At 37.4% G+C, this 18,921-nt stretch overlaps 1 protein-coding gene across 6 annotated transcripts in view; it reads right to left on the bottom strand.

Moving 5' to 3' along the window:
• SHPRH (SNF2 histone linker PHD RING helicase) overlaps positions 1–18,921 on the bottom strand; it is a 164,982-nt gene that overhangs the window by 83,210 nt on the left and 62,851 nt on the right. For all 6 annotated transcript variants that reach the window (XR_007519553.1, XR_007519552.1, XM_049902998.1 and 3 more), the window contains 4 exons: positions 17,823–17,966; positions 16,626–16,727; positions 15,053–15,124; positions 11,278–11,466 (listed from right to left, as the gene is read on the bottom strand). Coding sequence is in view for 4 of the 6 variants with exons in the window: in XM_049902998.1 (XP_049758955.1) it covers positions 11,278–11,466; positions 15,053–15,124; positions 16,626–16,727; positions 17,823–17,966 (507 nt within the window). In the remaining 2 variants the exon portion in view is untranslated. The remainder of the gene's footprint in view (positions 1–11,277; positions 11,467–15,052; positions 15,125–16,625; positions 16,728–17,822; positions 17,967–18,921) is intronic.

Consider the following 18,921-nt stretch of genomic DNA (forward strand, 5'->3'; position numbering starts at 1 on the left):
TTATTGGACAATTAAACTAATAGAAGTATATATGATACAAAAAAGTTAAATTTCTTTTTATGTCCCACCCGCAATTCATTTTCTTTTCTAAACACCATTAAGAATTTGGCACTTACTCTTCTAGACTGCACTATGCACTTTAAAAGCCTACACAAAAAATACACATACTCTACCAATATATATATTTTTAAATAGGTTTTGTAACAGGCCCCATTCATTTAGCATTATATCTTAGCAATGTTTTCATGTAGGACCTATACATTTATCTCATTTTTATATAGTATTCTATGATATGCACATAATTTATTAAATATTTGCTCAGTGATATGCTTTTAGGTTGATGTTATTCCATTTTTCTATTATAATTTTTTTGACTGTACTTATAGCTCTGAGTATGTGTCTAAATATTTTGTTGTATAGACAGCTCAAAGTGGAATTGTTACTCAAAGGTTAAATGAATCTTTTAGGTATTTGGATTTTGGCAGACTTCCTATCAAATTGCACTTTAAAAATGCTAAAATATTTAACTATCAACAGAAATTTTGATTCCTCCTTTCACCTATCAGATTTTCAAAAATAAGATAAAATTAAATATTAACAAGTATGCAAAGAAGAAGGCAAAATTAACTATCAAAAGTGAGATTCCAAACTGGGGTGCTAACTCCACGTAGGAAAAGAACAGAACATCTCCTTTTGTTAAAAAGAGATTAAAACAGGAAGAATAGGATAGATTACAAACAGCCAGACCTGGAGGGATCACGGAAAAGGCAACAAAGATAAGGATAAGGAAATGTCTATTCCTGGGTAAGGTGTTAACGAGTACAAAAATTCTCAAGTCAGGTAAACTGGCGGCCTCAGTCCAATTAAGCTTGTTTTTTAGCTTTAATCAGTAAACATACAGATACACAGTTAAGCTGGAATGATATATGTTGGAGGAGAGTGCATGGGAATAGAAATCCCACAAAACTGCTAGATCAATTTTTAGTATATTAAGTTGATAAAGCTGCAGTTAATTATAAGCACCTCTGACCTCTTCTGAAGCTCTTGTTCCTTTTCTCATTTCCATCCCTTCTAGTCTGTCCCTTCAGTGTTGCCAGCTGTGTATCTACCATGTCCGACTCTGAGATCAATGCTTGGTTTTTCCTCATGTTTCTGGCACATCGATGACCAAGGCCCAACCTTAAGTGAGACCTAACACTTGACTTTATAGATGAGTTTGTTCTCTCTAGGCAGTAGTCAACTATAGACCACTCAGCTCAAGTCAGTGCCTCTGCTGCTTTTCCACTCTACAGATGATGTATGTAGCCAAGAGCATTATAATATTTAATATAGTGCAGGAAATCTTTATGAAGATCTTTGCTCCCTTGCTTGTAATTTAATCAACAAGACCAAAACAAAACAGGGTTGTAAAGCTATCAACATAGTAAGTCTTTCACTTTTTGGAAAATACAAAAGTAAAAGCTCCAGATGCTGCGGTAGGAGGTAAAGGCATTGAGAAAACAGCAGAGGTACATTAGCACCAAAGACCAACACAGTACATTTATTATGAAGTTTGGCCAAGAGGTTATCTATTAGCATAAGTAAAGATCAGAAAAGTAAAGTCAAGTCAGAATTGACTGGAGGGCACAACAACAACAAAGATCAGAAATGTCATGTCGATTTTTACCTACTCTAATAGGTTCGGCCAACTTATTTTTATCACAGACTTAAATCTGATTGGTAGCAAATATTAAGGTAGTTCTACAGTCTTGGGTTCTTACTGCACAATTCTGAGAACCTAAATTTTAAGTGAAATGTCATTAAATGTGTTAAAAGGATAGAAGACTTCAGTTTTGTTACTTTGCCATATGTCTAGTAGACTGAAAGAAGTCAAATAAAGTAATCAAGTAGTATTTGAGCTAATGACGTAGCTCAGTCTTAGTTTCCATCAAACAGAAGAGATAACTAATATGCATGTTTCCAGACTACTTTATGTCACTGGAGGAGCCCTGCTGATGTGGGGTTAAAAGCTCGGCTGCTAACCAAAATGTTGACAGTTCAAAACCCCCAGCGTGCCTAGGAAACCCTATGGGGCAGCTCTACTCGGTCCTATAGGTCGCTATGAGTTGGAATTGACTCGACAGCAATAAGTGAAGTCACTGGAAGACCATTTATTAAAGATTTTATATGGATAATACACATATATTACATATATGTACACACACACACACGTTGTTCGAAATGCCATCAGGTTGGCCCCCGAACCATGGTGACCCCATGTGTTACAAAGTAGAACTGCTCCATGGGGTTTTCCTGGCTGTAATCTTTATGTTGATTACACCTCAACATCAAGAAAAAAAAAAAAAAAATTCTCACAACTGGACCAATGAGCAACATCATGATAAACAGGGAAAAGATTGAAGTTGGCAAGGATTTTATTTCACTTGGATCCACAATCAACATGCATGGAAGCAGCAGTCAAGAAATCAAAAGACCCACTGCACTGGGCAAATCTGCAAAAGACCTCCTTAAAGTGTTGAAGAGCAAAGATGTCACCCTGAAGACTAAGGTGCGCCTGACCCAAGCCATGGTATTTTCAATTGCATCATACGCATGTGAAAGCTGGACAATGAATAAGGAAGAACAAAGAAGAATTGATGCCTTTGAATTGTGGTGTTGGTAAGGAATATTGAATATACCATGAACTGTCAAAAGAACAAACAAATCTGTCTTGGAAGAAGTACAACCAGAATGCTCCTTAGAAGCAAGGATGGTGAGGCTGCATTTTACATACTTTGGACAGGTTGTCAGGAATGATCAGTCTCTCCAGAGTCATCAGGTACTGTCTAAAGTTAATACATCAAAGAACAAAATATAGTCAAAGGCACGGAGCCCTGGTGGCACAGTGGTTAAAAGCTACAGCTGCTAACCAAAAAGTCATCAGTTCAAATCCCCCAGCTGCTCCTTGGAAACCCTATGGGGCAGTTCCATTCTGTCCTATAGGGCTGCTAAGAGTCAGGCAGCAATGGGGGTAGTCAAACGCATATAGGTGATCCCTATAACTAAAAACAGAAATTTCTCACAGTAGCAAGGCAAAGAAGGGAATATGGAGAACTCTACTTTTCATTGTGTGTCATTCTGTTTTCTTCTGAATTTTTATCTTTTCTTTTTTATAGATCATTTCTACTAAAAAGTAAATACAGTTTTTACCCTTATTTCCTACAGATGAACATGACTTTTAGGGGCACTGGTGCGAGGCTTGTGATTCTGGGACCTTAATAACTTATTACTTTATAATATAATCAGGACTGTATTTACCCCAAGTGAACTTCATCCTCTGAATTATGGCATTTCCCTAGAACTGCATGGTACTGTATCTACAGGGCCTCTAACTGCTGTAGGGTCAAATGCTGCCCAGTCTGAGCTCTCTGCCACAGAGGCTGAATTTCTGCTTTGTCAGAGGTGGGCTACTCACTTCTGAAACAGAACACAGATAACATTTTAATCTTTTAGTCAACACTTGGCTTTATTTTTGCAATTTATAGAAGGTCTTGAGACTAGAGATTTTTTGCAGACATCATCTGAGGAACATCACTTTAAAGAAGACAAAATTACACAGCTTAGATTTTTTTTTTCTCCCCAGTAAAGAGAACTATGTTCTCTAATCAGTAATATGACCAAGTGGGCATTGTATTTGGTGATAGGTAATAGATTTTTCTTTAAGTTTCCTTGGTGGTTCATAGCTTGCAAATAACTTGAACAATGTTTCCTATTACTGCCTGGAAACCCTGGTAGCATAGTGGTTAAGACCTAAGGCTGCTAACTGAAAGGTCAGCAGTTCAAATTCACCAGGCCCTCCTTGGAAACCCTATGGAGCAGTTTTACTCTGTCCAATAGGGTCACTATGAGTTGGAATCAACTCGACAGCAATGGGTTTGGTCTGGTTTTTTAAATTATTGCTTACGAGCCCTGGTGGTACAGTGGTTAAGTCCTCGGCTGCTAACCAAAAGGTTGCTGGTTTGAATCCAGCCACTCTGCAGTAGAAAGATGTGACAGTCTGCTTCTGTAAAGATTTAAAGGCTTGGAAGCCCTATGGGCTAGATCGACTCTGTCCTATAGGGTCGCTGTGAGTTGGAATTGACTCAACGGCACCTGGTTTGGTTTTTGGTTTTTACAGAGAAAATAATTTTCTATCTTCATATTATCTGACTTTCATTAAATTTATTCTGGATTTTTCTTTTTGAAATATTGCTAACTCCTTCAATGTGCCCGAGCTGTCCATAGTAGTTTTAAGCTGAGTAAGATCGATTAACATTGTTTTATTTTTGTCTGCACTTGTTCACCATGCTACAAACCCACACTGGTAGTGACAGATACAATTTAGTACAGTTATGCAATTTGTATGATTGGTCTCACAAAGCAGGAATATTTTTTAAGTATGTATCTGGAGCAAGTGCTGTAGGTTCTTCAAACATTCACATGTTGTTACCTGAATATAGCTTAACGGCAACTCCACCTAGACTGTGGGAAATCTTACAATTATACCAGGCTACAAAAATATTATCCTGTCCTTTGTAAAACACTTTGCATAATTATTTCAAAGAGGAAAGTTGGCAGTTGCAAAAAAGTTAAAAATTTTATTTGGATCTAAAGGCTCTTAGAAGGACTATATATAAACACTATTCATTCGTTTATCTATGCATCCATTCATCCATCCATTTACTGAGTGCCTGTTACACGCCAGCCATTATTCTACATGCTGGGGAGACAGTGGTAAATAAAACAAGGTCCCAGCCTCACGAATGACGTTCTCTCTACATCTTATTGAAGTTTACACTCCACAAAGGATAAGTTTTTATAAAGGTAGTTCTATAAAGAAAATTTATAGTTTGTCTTATTTCTTTACTGCATGTTCAGTTTATTGCAAACTATCGTCCTTACTAACACAGAATTACAAGTGCTTCTTTGGCCAGTGAATAGATCATTTTTATGTAATTATGTTTATTCATGATATTCTCTAACAAAAATACCCAATCGTATTCTAAATTTACCAGGAAACCCTGGTAGTATAGTGGTTAAGTGCTATGGCTACTAACCAAAAGGTCGGCAGTCTGAATCCGCCAGGCGCTCCTTGGGAACTCTACGGGACAGTTCTACTCTGTCCTATAGGGTCGCTACAGGTTGGAATCGACTTGAGGGCCATGGGTTTTGGGTTTTTTTGGAATATTCATGTAAAAGTATCTCACATAAAAATATTTAAATAAACATATTTAAATATAATCACTTGTGGACTACATTTACCAAATTATTTTATGACCACTCTAAACTCAGTCATAATTTTATAATCAGTTTTTTTTTCCACTCAGATGTTTACTTTAGTCGTATTTACAAAGTATGAGACAGATTTCACAAGCCACCTTTGAGTCAATTAAACAAAAACTAAAAAAAAAAAAAAAAGAAACAAGATTTTACACAGTAGAATTCTACATAGTATTGCTAGGCTTCTCTGAATGTTTAGATGTAGAAATATAGATTTGTTTTTTTAAGTTTTTTTCTCTACAAAAGAGCTATATAAGACATTTCTCTTATCAATAGATTCTGTTAAAAATGGTCCAGATTCCTGAACCATATCCTAGATCTAACGAATCAAAACTTGAGGAGGTGGGGTCTGGAAAAAAGAAATCTTTATTTTAAAAAGCGTCCAGCTGGCTATCAGACACTCTAAAGTTTGAGAGGATGAGGCAAGTGTACGTCTGTGTGTGAGTGTGTGTGTGGTGGGGGTGGGGGATGGTGGACAGTTTTGTTGTGGCTCTATCCACGTAGCATAATTTCTCCGAGACAGAAACTTTTTATGACGAAAGAACCTTCTCCATTATAGGGTCAGGGTTCCACTGGCCAAACTGCTTTGAATGAAATGCAGCCAAACTTAGGACACAGGGAACATAACACGTGGGGTGTATGTTCTGCCAACAGGCCTACTTCACCATCCCAAATGCCTGGCAGTTGTCAGAACTTGCAAGGGGAATTTTGTTTACTTTGTGAAATGCCCAGTAGGTTCCAAGGGTCATTTAGGAATACTGTCACACAGTCATTAGGGTAGGTACAGTCTTAGTGTTTTATTTGTTTAAATTAAATGCAACTATCGAAGGGAACATTTGTGATCCTCATATTTGTTTTATTTGTATGGTCAAGCAGTAGGATTTCTTACATTGTGAAATCTTATTTCTAAAAATACTACTAAAAAAAAGTCTAATACTACTTAATACTCTTTTCATCTCCAAATATCTTTTATCTGCAGATCAGTTATATGAATAAGAACTATATATATTATATGCTGTGTCTGAGAGTCTTGACATGAATACTTAGTGAAAACCATTTCAGATTAATGCAAAATTTCAATGAATCAGAAAATTACTTCTCAGCATCAGTTATTAAAACTCAGAGACTTACTAATCAACAATTTTACAAAAGAAAAAATGTCTGGGGTTAGGAATAGTTTGAACTAATATTTTTAAAATTTGAAATAATGCTTTAGTAATTCACATAGAGCCATCTTTATTTTATATAGGATCTCATTCTCAACTCCAACAGGAAGACGTGACCATTGAGTAAGGAAGTTTCAAGTAGTCTGAAGAGGGAGGTTACTCTGAGAATACAATAAGCAGCTGTTTCAGTGAGAAAGTGGCAGACAATAGGGCAGAAATGTGACAGAAGTCAAAAAAGGTGACAGGTTACAGAAGTGGCAGACACAAACAGTGACAGAAAAGGCAGGGAGAAGCAAAGTAAATGCAACAAGAAGCAATGTGAGAACATGGAGGAGGGATAAAACTTGCTTGCCTAATAGGTATGATATTCAGTCACATGTTTAATAAAAAGGAAACACAAGTATACATGCACTATGACAAACAGGAAATTATTAATGTCAGTAAATTCTGTAACGTTATAATACTTTTTATCAGATGTTTCAATCGATTCATTTGTTCATCAATACCCATGAAAAGACAGGAAGAACACAATAAACAGTATTTGAACACTGATATCCCTGTCCCAACATGACAGCAAATGTAACTGCCCTGATCTCTACCCCGAGTGTGTAGGGAAGCTGCCATAAAATGAACAGGTGTTTGGGTCTGATGGGCACAATGACTCGGCTTCCTCCAGGCTGTGATGTTTACTGGTAGCCAGAGCAATCACTTCCTAAACCTCACTGCATGGAGCCTGACACAGCAGTTCTTTCTTAGCCTGGCTCCTTGTACTATGATGAATGCTCTCATCTAAGGGTCAGCAGCCTCTTCTCAGCCAAGGATGCCATCTGTGGCCCTTGGGATGCCTGGGGCCAAAGGAAGAGATAGAAGAGAAAGAAAAAAGAGATAAGAAGGACGATCTTAATGAGAAGAAAAGGGAGAGAGAACCCAAAGGAGGGGGCAGAAAGACAGTGAGGGGCCTCGGGAAGGACAGCAGTTCTTTGTGTGGTGGGTAAAGTATAACCATCACATGAAGGCCTCAGGGCTGGTCACCAGATTGCACCATGAGTCACCTGCCTCCACTCAGCAACTCCTTGGCATCTGCTAGGAAGATAGGCCAGGAACCTCTTAGGTTGTGATCCTCTCATCACTTATCCTTGCCCATTCTGTTATTCCCATGCAGTTCCTTCCTGCTTATTCATCCTCCCATTTTTCTCCTTCTACTCCTGAACCCTTAGGTGGTGGCCCCTGGGACTTGTGCCTTACGATCAACAAACTCTTTCATAGTATTTTTTACCTTCTGCAAAATTTTGCTCTCCATTCCTTGCTTTTTAATTGGAACCTGGCTGTCCTTGGAGTATACCATTTTCTCAGTAGCTCTCCTGAATGGAAGATGTTTATTCTCTCATCCTCCTTGTGCGTAGTATCCTTTAAGGTCCCCAGTGCAGATCATTATTTATCATTTTTGTAAAAATTGCCATTTTTTTGAGCCTCATTGCTTCTTTTGAGCCTCATGGAGTCCAGTTAACCCCTACCACTAGCCTTTGCTATCACATACTGAATGCTACCCTTCATTTGCTAAAGGACTTTGGTGTCTAATTCACAGTCTTTAACTCTACCTCAACTCAAGATATTATATATGTGGACAATCCATCCAACATCCAAGCCTCACAGTTTCTTCATCTTCTAGCACTCTCTCTCCACCCAACTTGGACCACCCACTCTACAGTCACATCTGGAGTACTTAATACCTGCCTTCTCTGAAATGACTATGAGTTACAATTGACTCAACCACATACAACACAACAATTCCCTGATAAGGACACCTACCCTTATAGCTTATCTGCTCTGTACCCCAACCTACAGCTGTTCTCTGATTTCAGTGAGACCTCTACTTTTTCTCTGTCTACTCTCTCCATCTTTTTAAAAAATTCATATTACAGGATATCCCTTCTCCCTCCTGTATCTTTACTTTATCCTTCTTTACAGAAGATCAAACATGCTCAAGGATCTTTTACCTTAGAAACAACAAACCAAAAAATACAAGGTATTCCTGTACTTCATACATTCTTCAGGTTGTAACTCTAGATCTTCTACTTTACAGCTAAATTTATGATAGTAGTTGCGCATTTTCTCTTTCTACTTATTCAATTCCTGTTCATTCCTCAGTCCCTTCCAATCTGCTTTCTGTCTCTACACTTCCACTGAACAGCTCCTTCTGAAGTCATCAATGACCCCATTAGCCATATACAGTCCTCACTGTAGCTGACCCACCTTCAGCATCACTGAATACAACTGGCCATTGCCTTCTTATTAAATCAGAGTCTTCCTGAGGCCTCTGTTGACATCATACTCTCCTGGATTACCTATGTCTCTGGTTGTTGCTTCTCATTCTCCTTTCTAGCTTTTCCCTCTTTATTCAACCTTTAAAAAGTTTTGGAGTTCTGCAGGACTTGATCTGAAGCTAGCTTCTCTTCCCTCTATATATCCTTCCCTAGGTAATTTCATTTCACTCCCATGGCTTCAAAGACCATTTAGACCATTGACTCTGGATCTTGGAGCTCCATATAACCATCTGTTTGCTGGATAGCTCTTCTTGAGTGTTTTATGCACCTCAAACACGTCTAAATGTACTCCTCTTTCAAAATTCCTTATATTAGTAATAGTACCATTATCCACCTGGGTTTTCACGTTAGAAACCTGTAGGTCATCTATGAAATCTGCTTCTCTACCAATCCCTCTGACATTCTATCTTACTAATCAATTTCACTCCAAATATCTCTTAGATTTACTCACTTCTCTCCATCTCCACTGCCACCAACCTAATCAAAGCCATCATCACAAACTTCAAGCTCTCCAAATTTATTCTTTTCTCTTTCTGCTAATCTATTTTCTATTTCCCATACTGTAGCAAGAGGAATCCTTTTTTTAAATACTTTACTTTTTAGCAGTTTTAGGTTTACAGAAAAATTGTACAGAAAGTACAGAGAGCAAGAGGGTTTTTTTTATATATAAATCCAAATCCAATCATGATACTTTCCTGCTTATAATGTTTAATGGCTTTCTGCTTATCTAAATATAAAGCTCTTAAATCTTCACATGGCCCTTCAACATCTGGCCCCTATTAGATCTCCAGAGTCATTTCATTCCATTCCATTCTTCCTCTTGCTTTCTACACTGCAGCCACTCAGTTCCATTTGAATTCTTTCTTGGCTCAGGTCTTTACCCATACTGTACTTTTTTCTCTCTGGGGCACTCTTCCCCACTAGATCACTCCCACCTTCTCCCCAGCTTGGCTAATCCATTCATCCTTTAGATACCTGCTTTACTGTCATTCCCTCAGAGAAGCCAGGCTTGAGTTTCTTCTGTTGTGCTTATTGCAACGGTAATACATTCATTATTTGTTTAATGTCTGTGCTTTTAGCTCCCTCCTCCCCCCACTATCAAACCCTGTAAAATCCACAGGGACAGCAGCCATGTCTGTTTTACTCATAAGTTACGTCATGTCTATGAGGCCCAACACTGCCTAGAACATAAGGTGTAACTAATAAATATGTGTGGAATGAACGAATGCATGAAAGTTCATTTCAACTTCGGGATTCTACATATTCCAACATATCAAATAGCAATACAACTGATGTTTTCAGGTTTTACTCAAATAACAGTGGGGGAAAACAGTAAGTAAATATTCTTCAACTATAGTTTTTATTTTTTTTGTGGAGGCAACATAAGAACTGCTTAACTTCTAGCAGTAAGTTTCAACTTGTAGTTGATTCTACTCACAAAATACAATCCTTAAAAATAAGTGTGAAGACGGTAATAAAGATTCCAAAGGTGAAAAAAATTAAGAAGATTCTACACCCTCTTGCTTAAGAGCTAGCCTCACCATTCCCTAAACTACTCCTTTGAGGCCCATGTTCCTACCACAGTTATATACTAATCTATCCTTTGTCTGAGTTTGGTTAGAGGGAAAAAAAAAAAACCCCAAAAACAGCACGCTTAAGGTAAACAAACAACAAAAAACTCTAGTAAAGGCTTTTCATTAAATAAATATCCTTTAGGCAGAAAGTCCAATTATAGATTCTGTTTGGATCTCAGGTTATACTAATTTTCTTAAGACTCTGAATGAAGCAAGGGATCAATTGAAGAAAATAAGGCCAGCTTTTGGCTGTACCCCAAAATATCAGTTCGTGCAACTTAAAAGCTCACTGCCTCCTTGCAACAGGCTTCCCTAACTTCAGTAACCCATCTATTCTTTCCTTCAACTTGGTTGGGCACATCCTTATTTTCTGATAGCCAGGACTGACTAAAAGAATGAAGAAAAGCTTTTTAAAAATACATTTCTAATTTAACCAGAGCTCTATCTATTTGCAGTGGATAGAAATACTATAGATGATAATAAACCCACTGCCGTTGAGTCGATTCCGACTCATAGTGACCCTATAGGACAGAGAAGAACTGCCCCACAGAGTTTCCAAAGAGCGCCTGGTGGATTCAAACCGTTAACCTTTTGCTTAGCAACCGTAGCACTTAACTACTACACCACCAGGGCTTCCACAGATGATAATAAGGAACCGGAATTCTAAGATGTTGCTTTTTTGCTACAGTGGGCACAGTCAGTGCTATGTTTGGAAAAAGCATTCTTTTGCTCCTCCCACTAATAAAAAAGTAGATGGTCAAGCTGAGGCTTTCAGGCAGTCTAACTAAACTATGGATGACAGCAGTTTGTACATATTCACCCATCCTTTTCTGACTTTAGTGTCCCCATTTACCAGATACTGATCTCTATTATATTGCTAAAACTATGCTCCACCATGTTCTTGACCTACTTTACCTTCACAGGGATGTCCTCTTCCTGGTTTGCTTTCTCTGAGGTGAAGACATATGAGATTTCTTTATGAGATGTGGTCTGGCGGCAGATGGCACACTTGATGGAGCTTCTGTGGGACCCTACACTGTACTGTTCGATAATAATAGAAATGCATTCATTACAGAAACAGTGCCCACAGGTCAGTACTGCCCACTGGAAAAGAAAACAAGAGAACAAGCCTCAGTGAGACGCTATCAAAGATGCTTTCCCATCTGTAAATACAGTAAGAAAGGGAGAAGAGAGTGACAATTTTACTTCCTAAATATTTCATGACATTAATATTCTTTAAATCATATAAGCCAAGTTCTTTTTATAGATTCCAAAAGAGTTAACTTTCATGGTCTTTAGTTGTGCTCAGCCTAATAATGAGCATACCTGTCAGATACGATCATTCTGGAATAAGTTGGTGTTCTTACTACAGTACTTTAGAAAAATGCAAATTATTCCTTCAACATTCTAACGGCAAATCTAGTAGATGGGATGAGAACAACTCTAATTTGGAGATATCATGTAGGTAATAGTACTCAACATATTCTATTTAATTTCTCAAGCTGATTTACATTTTTGCATGTTAAAGCATATGAAATATATCCGATACATTTAAAAAGTGGTTCTAGATAAAAAAACAAAACAAAAACAAATAAACAAAAATGATTGTGCCTAACCTGTCTAAACCAAAAGCAAAGAAATTTCCTGAATACAGTCAAAGAGGGGAACCATGGCTTCAGGGGACATCTAGGTCAACCGGCATAACGAAATGTATTAGGAAAACGTTCCGCATCCCACTTTGGTTAGGGGCATCTAAGGTCTTAAATGCCAGCAAGCAGCCATCTAAGATGCATCAATTGGCCTCAACCCACCTGGAGCAAAGGAGAATGAAGAACACCAAAGATACAACGTAAACATGAGCCCGAGAGAAAGAAAGGGCCACATAAACCAGAGACTCCATCACCCTGAGACCAGAACAACTAGATGGTACCCGGCTACCACTGATGACTGCCCTGACAGGGAACACGACAGAAAATCCCAGATGGAGCAGGGGAACAGTGGGATGCAGACCTCAAATTCTCCTAAAAAGACCAGACTTAATGATCTGATTGAGATTAGAGGGACCCTGGAGGTCATGGTCCCCGGACGGTCTGTTAGCCCAAGACTGAAACCATTCCTGAAGCCAACTCTTCAAACAGGGATTGGACTGGGCTGTAAGACAGAAAATGATACTGGTGAGGAGTGAGCTTCTTGGCTCAAGTAGACACGAGACCATGTGGTCAGCTCCTGTTTGGAGGGGAGATGAGAAGGAAGAGGGGGACAGGAGCTGGTTGAATGGACATGGGGAATACAGGGTGGAGAGGAGGAGTATGTTGTCTCATTAGGGGGAGAGCAGCTAGGAGTAGATAGCAAGGTGTGAGTTTTTGTATGAAAGACAGACATGATTTGAAAACTGTCACTTAAAGCCCAATAAATTAAACAAAACAAACATTGTGCCTGACAATCCCTGTGTCCTATTTCAGGTAAAGTAAAATAATCCTCTCTGGACCTTTGGAGCATCCTATAGAGGAAACTTCCCCTCTTTGGGAATTGTGGAGGGTGGGGGTAGAATAGAAGAGCATAAATTTAGCACGGGGGTCAGTTCTATAAGCTACGTCATCTTATGAAAATTATTTAACTCTTTTTTATGTGGTAAAACAAACAACAATAAAAACTGAGCACTGTTATGAGTTATAAGGGTCTTAACCCCAAAGCTGTGTTTTTTCTAGGATGTGCACATCCATGGACTTGTATGAAAAGACGGTGTGTGGCTGGACCCACCTGAGGTTCTTTTTAAGAAGCCTCTTGGAAAAGAACTCACACTAAAGGAAGAGAAGCTTGAGGTATATATACCTGATTTTACAACAATCATTGAGAAGGAGGAAGGGTTATGTTGTATTTTAGTGTGATCCTGTTAATATTGTTCTCTGGCTGCAACTCTGCTCCCAAGCTAGAGTCCCCAGCAATAGAGGCTGTGTTAAAATTAAAGCAGTGTCTTACTAGCATTTTTGTATGACACAAAGCAGCACTATTCTGTACCTCCTGTGCCTCTGGTGCCACTGGGGATGAAGGGCACTTCCTCTACTTAAGAGGATGTTTGTGGCTCAGAGGCGCTCAGAATGGACAAGGTGAACAGCAAGACAGGTCCACTTACATTTACAATGGAAGAGAAACCAAAGAGACAGTTGGCACTGGCACCAAAATATCAAGAGTGACAGGAAGTTGACTGAACAGCCCAAACAGAAGAAAACACATTAGGCAGTAATACAACGTGCCTCAGACAGACTCCCTAAATTAGAGGGAAGGAAGAGAGGTGGGAAGACAAAAGGAAAGAATCTAGACCTCCTAGAGGTGGGTGTGGATAGTTAGAAAAGCAGGTTTGTTATACTTACTATAATCTAATATAGTCTCGTGGGTATAGAAGAATTAAATGAAATAATGTATGTCTCCTAGGTGTAGAAGAATTAAATGAAATAATGTATGTGAAAGAGCTTTAAAATGCTAAATGCTTAAGGTAAAAATTAAATAAAATTTCTGAGACAGTTCAGAGGCATGAATCTCATCATAAAAAGACACTACTCCACATAATCTTTTCCATTTTCATCCCAAGGACATCTGTCAGAAGTCACCATTATTTGCACATTACCATCCCTCTGCTCAGTTTCCCATATAATATCTATCCTTGTAAAATCTGTTACCAAAAAAAGTATCTTCTGAAATCTCATCTTCTCCACAAATCTTGAAAACTAAAAGGCAATGCCTTCCTGATTACCACTAGTCAGAACATGCAACTCACACATTTAACTTTCCACTCTCAGTTCCACAGCCAAGAACCTTTATTAATTTAATAGTAATACGTTTACCTTTCAAATTTTGAAAAGCAATAAAAATCCTGATATTATATGTACAAGGAGCCCTGGTGGCACAACAGTTAACTGCTCAGCTGCTACCTGAAAGGTTGGCAGTTCAAACCCACCCAGCGGCTCTGCAGGAGAAAGATCTGGCGGATATGCTCCCATAAAGATTACAGCCTAGGAGACCCTGGGGGGCAGTTCTAGTCTGTCACATTGGGTCACTGTAAGCCCAAATCAACCCGACAGCGCCTAACAACAATGATATATATTGATTTATCATACAAAGCAGGAGTTTAGTTTCATACTTACAGTCAGTAGGCTGAAAAAAAAGAAATCTTGTAGAGGAGAACTAATAGGGTGTCATGGTGTTTACAAACACATGGACACTAACATTCATAAAGAAATATATTTATACTTAACTGATGTAATGTTCTTCTAAAAATCACATCTACATTTCTCCAGGGAAGATGTTATTTGTACTTTAACTGATAAAACCTGGCATTATGAGACATTAATAGTGCTAAGTAAGATCTATGCAACCACACCTTTGTAATGCCTTCTTAAGTAAATCCACGTGTGATGTATTATATTTCCATACGATTATCAAATAATCACGTTCAACAGACTACTAGGGTCATTCTAGAAAAATTTTTTCACATGTTACTTAGGAAAAACCCTGTTCAAACATATGTGGCACTGACTATGTCATCTAATTTCTGGTCCCACCATTAAGCTGGAGATAATACCTGCATGTAAAATTGTCATGATAAAAAAGAGATACAAAGATATTGGATGTCGAAGCTTCTGAAAGCTGAATGGTGTTCTATAAACACATGCGATGTATATCACAACTTCACCTGCTTTCCCAGCTGCCGTGCACAGATCGGACAAGGTTCTGGATTAATACCTCCTGACGTTTTGTCTTGAGACTATCCAAAAAAGAAAGAATTTAAAAATATATCAGTTACATTTTTATATTTTATACCTCCCACATACTTTATAACTCATTTATAGAAGTAAATGCTGGCAATCTCAATTTAAATAACCTAATAATTTAGATGACCCAATAATCTGTATACTATCTGTTACTATTAGTCCTCTGCTTTACAAATAATATTTATTCAAGGGGTAAACAAAAAATGGATATAGTTTTTATTATAGTTTGTTATACTATCGTATTTATAATTATAGAAGCTAAAATTAAAAGCAAAATATGACACATAGCTTAGCTAAATTCTCAAAACTACTTTCTGGCTAGATTTTGCTCCAAAGAAATACACATTATTTTTAAAAATATGATTTGGAATTTTGAAACAAAGATTTCTTATAATTGTGAAGAAACCTCCACCTGCATGTCCACTTGGTTCACGAGCTGCACGGGAACACAGAGGTGGGAAGACACAGCATTTATTTACATAATATAACTTCTTATTAATACGGGCTTCTTTTTGGTACCTTTTCTAACCTCATTAAGACATTTCACTGGTCACAAAATAAAAAGTTGGATGTTCATTATAGGAAAAATAACCTGTTAATTCATATAATCCTGAAGATAGCCCGATGAGAGAGTGTTGTTATTATTTTAATTTTACAGATAGGGCAGAGAGAGTTAAATAACAAATACAGTCACGTAGCTAGAGAATAGTGAAGTCATGAGTTAAACGTTGGCTGTCTGGTCCCAAGTCTATCTTCTTAACCACCATACTATTTTTTCTGTAATGAATGCCTAATTTCTCATTTTGTGATCAGTAGAATTTAAAAATTTACTTGAATGTAGTTTGACCAGTTTTCAGGACCAAGTATTGCCTATTGCTTTCCTTCATTTGCCCTGTTCAAAAACCCATTGCCACATTTTGTTCTGATAAGGTGTTCTGCCAGCTGGCAAACTATGAATTCTTCCAATAAAAAGGAATTGTACTCATCAATAATCCATCAATTCATCAGTGCCTATTTAATACTTTGCTCACAGTAGGAACTCAAAAAATGTGTTGTGATTTACATTAAATAACTAAAGTTCCCTTCATTACCACACCTTCTGATTTAGTAGGTTTCCAAACACATTTTAGAGTTTCAAATAATAAATTAAAAAATATCTATGTATGAATGAATGCATATGTATATATAATGCAATTTTCACCCACAGCTTTGAACTATAGTCTGTTTATACTGTTCCTTACTATACAATGCATACCCTTTACATCGTCTGTGTAACTTATATTTTCTATAGACATAATCTTCCTCTGTGATCTGTGTAGCTAATGTAGACATAGCTAGCGTTCTGATCCATATAACTAGCATAACCAAACAAAAGATTAATTAAAAAAAAAAAGTACCCTTAATTATGGGACTAATGGATTAAATGCAAAGAGTCACTAAAGTGGTTTATGATAATACAGTATGGAAAAAAGTAGCATGATTGTAAATCAATACCTTCTCCAAGTTAGTTAGGTAAAGAAGCTGCCCAAGTTTTTTCTGAAGTTGTGATGTAGCAACGGCTTTATCATTTAGTAGTTTTATACGATTTTGTTCTACCTAAAAAACAAAAAAGTCCTTATTCTTTCTCAGAAAGATAGTTAAATTGTATTAAACACACAGTTTTTCCTCAATAATGTTTAAGAAAACCCACTTATATGTGAAAATTCAAATTTGCAAAATGAATGCTATATAACATATATCAAAAGAACTTTCTGCCTTGTAAAAGACAAAATTTAATGTAGAGTTCCTTTAAACAGGAAATTCCCCTATATACTTGAAGTCTGGTAAGAACATAGATTCTATTTGTGCACCATTTTTCATGAATATATCCACGGGATTAAAAAAAAAAAATGATTTGCTGCTTTGGACAGGATGATTTTACCAAACTCAGGGAAGAATCTCCCTACCCACCTACCATTTGCCAATAGAACATAGTAAACAGAAAAGGAGTATTCAAATAGGAGTAATCTGTATTCACAGAAAAACTTACGAAGATTTCCTATTTTAAAAGTTAAGCAAGCTGGTATGTAAGGACCATTTCTAAGTTTTTCTAGGTTATAGTCTTCAGCTTTGTTGAAAGAAAATAATTTTAAAATGCTAAACACACACAATTAAACATTTAAAAAGTACAGGAAATAATATTTCTAATATGGAATAGAAATGGTTGGTAGAGTTATTTCTTAATGCTGAAATACAAAGAGGGATTTATCAGAGGATAAGTTGTTAACACTTGCTCATCATTAGCAAAGGAAACACCACAAAAGAGTTTTTGATTGTTCTTAAGGAAGATTTTTCTATTTCTGACAAAGCTGGGGTAGTAGGACGTATGTCCAAAAACTGACCAAGGACACCTGCAGGTTTTGGCACACAGTGCTCAAAAATAAGTTAATGAATGCACACTCTGGAGAGAAACAAACAAAATGCACCAAAATAGTAAATGTGAAAACCATGTATTAAGTATGAAGTTGCTCACGTTTGACCACTTTTGACCCATAAAAACAACAGTTTCATATGGCTCAAACTAAGAGTAGAGATTAAATTCAAACTTATAGAAGAGATTGCTGCCCTGACTCAACTATGTCTTTCATAGGTCTTGAATTTTTGTCATATCTATGTGCTGTGCCTTTTCCTGTTATTTTACTTGCAAACTACCTCGTGTGGTTCAATGATATGAAGAACAGGTGGACTGGGCTTTGGTTCCCTAGGATGGCGTACTCTTAGTCGTTCTGTAGCCATTGCAAGTTCATCAACAGCAGATACACGATTCCTCAGGGCCATCCAGTATTCATGAAGCAACTGGAGGTACAGAAAAACAAAGAAATTGGTAAAGAAGATAGTCAGAAATAGTTAAAACCACTAAGATGTGTCATAAAAAGTCTTCCTTGAGGTTTCAAGACATAAATACTTTTACATAAAGGTCTAAAGATACAGGCAATTCTTTGGCCATTTTTAGGATGTCAGAGAATATCACTGGGTAATCTCCACAATACATTGTAGAGTACTGTCTCTTCAGATTCTTAGGAACAGAATACCCAGATTTCTTGATGGGATCAAAGGTTTTTATAAATAATTATTAGGCTGGTAGAATCTTTTTTTTTTTAAAAAAAAAAATATATATATATATATATGCATACACATGTATATAACCAAAAAAAAAAAAAAAAAAACCATTGCCATTGAGTTGATTTCGACTCATAGCAACCCTATAGGACAGAACAGAACTGCCCCATAGAGTTTCCAAGGAGCGCCTGGCAGATCTGAACTGCCGACCTTTAGGTTAGCAGCCGTTGTACTTAACCACTACACCACTAAGGTTTCCGTATGTACATATACTTATATAAAATATTTCACATATTCAAAATAATGTATATATGGTAACAAGAATACAAGAATAAACAACTGAATACCCACCACCCAATTTAAGAATACCAATTCATCTGAAAGTCTCTGGTGTTGTTAACTGCAACCCTCTCTTTCCTCACACATTCCCCCTTTGGCCCCCAACAATGGAGTAACCACTATTCTGAATTATAGTTATCATTCTATACTTTTCATTGCAATCATTACATGTATGGAGCCCTGGTGACACAGTGGTTAAGAGCTATGGCTGCTAACCAAATGGCTGGCAGTTCGAATCCACCAGCTGCTCCTTGGAAACCCCATGGGGCAGTTCTACTCTGTCCTACAGGGTCACCAGGAGTTGAAATCGACTTGACAGCAACTAGTTTGGTTTTTTGGTTTATAACATGTA

Source organism: Elephas maximus, chromosome 1 (assembly GCF_024166365.1).
Source record: "Elephas maximus indicus isolate mEleMax1 chromosome 1, mEleMax1 primary haplotype, whole genome shotgun sequence".
Lineage (NCBI taxonomy): Eukaryota > Metazoa > Chordata > Mammalia > Proboscidea > Elephantidae > Elephas > Elephas maximus.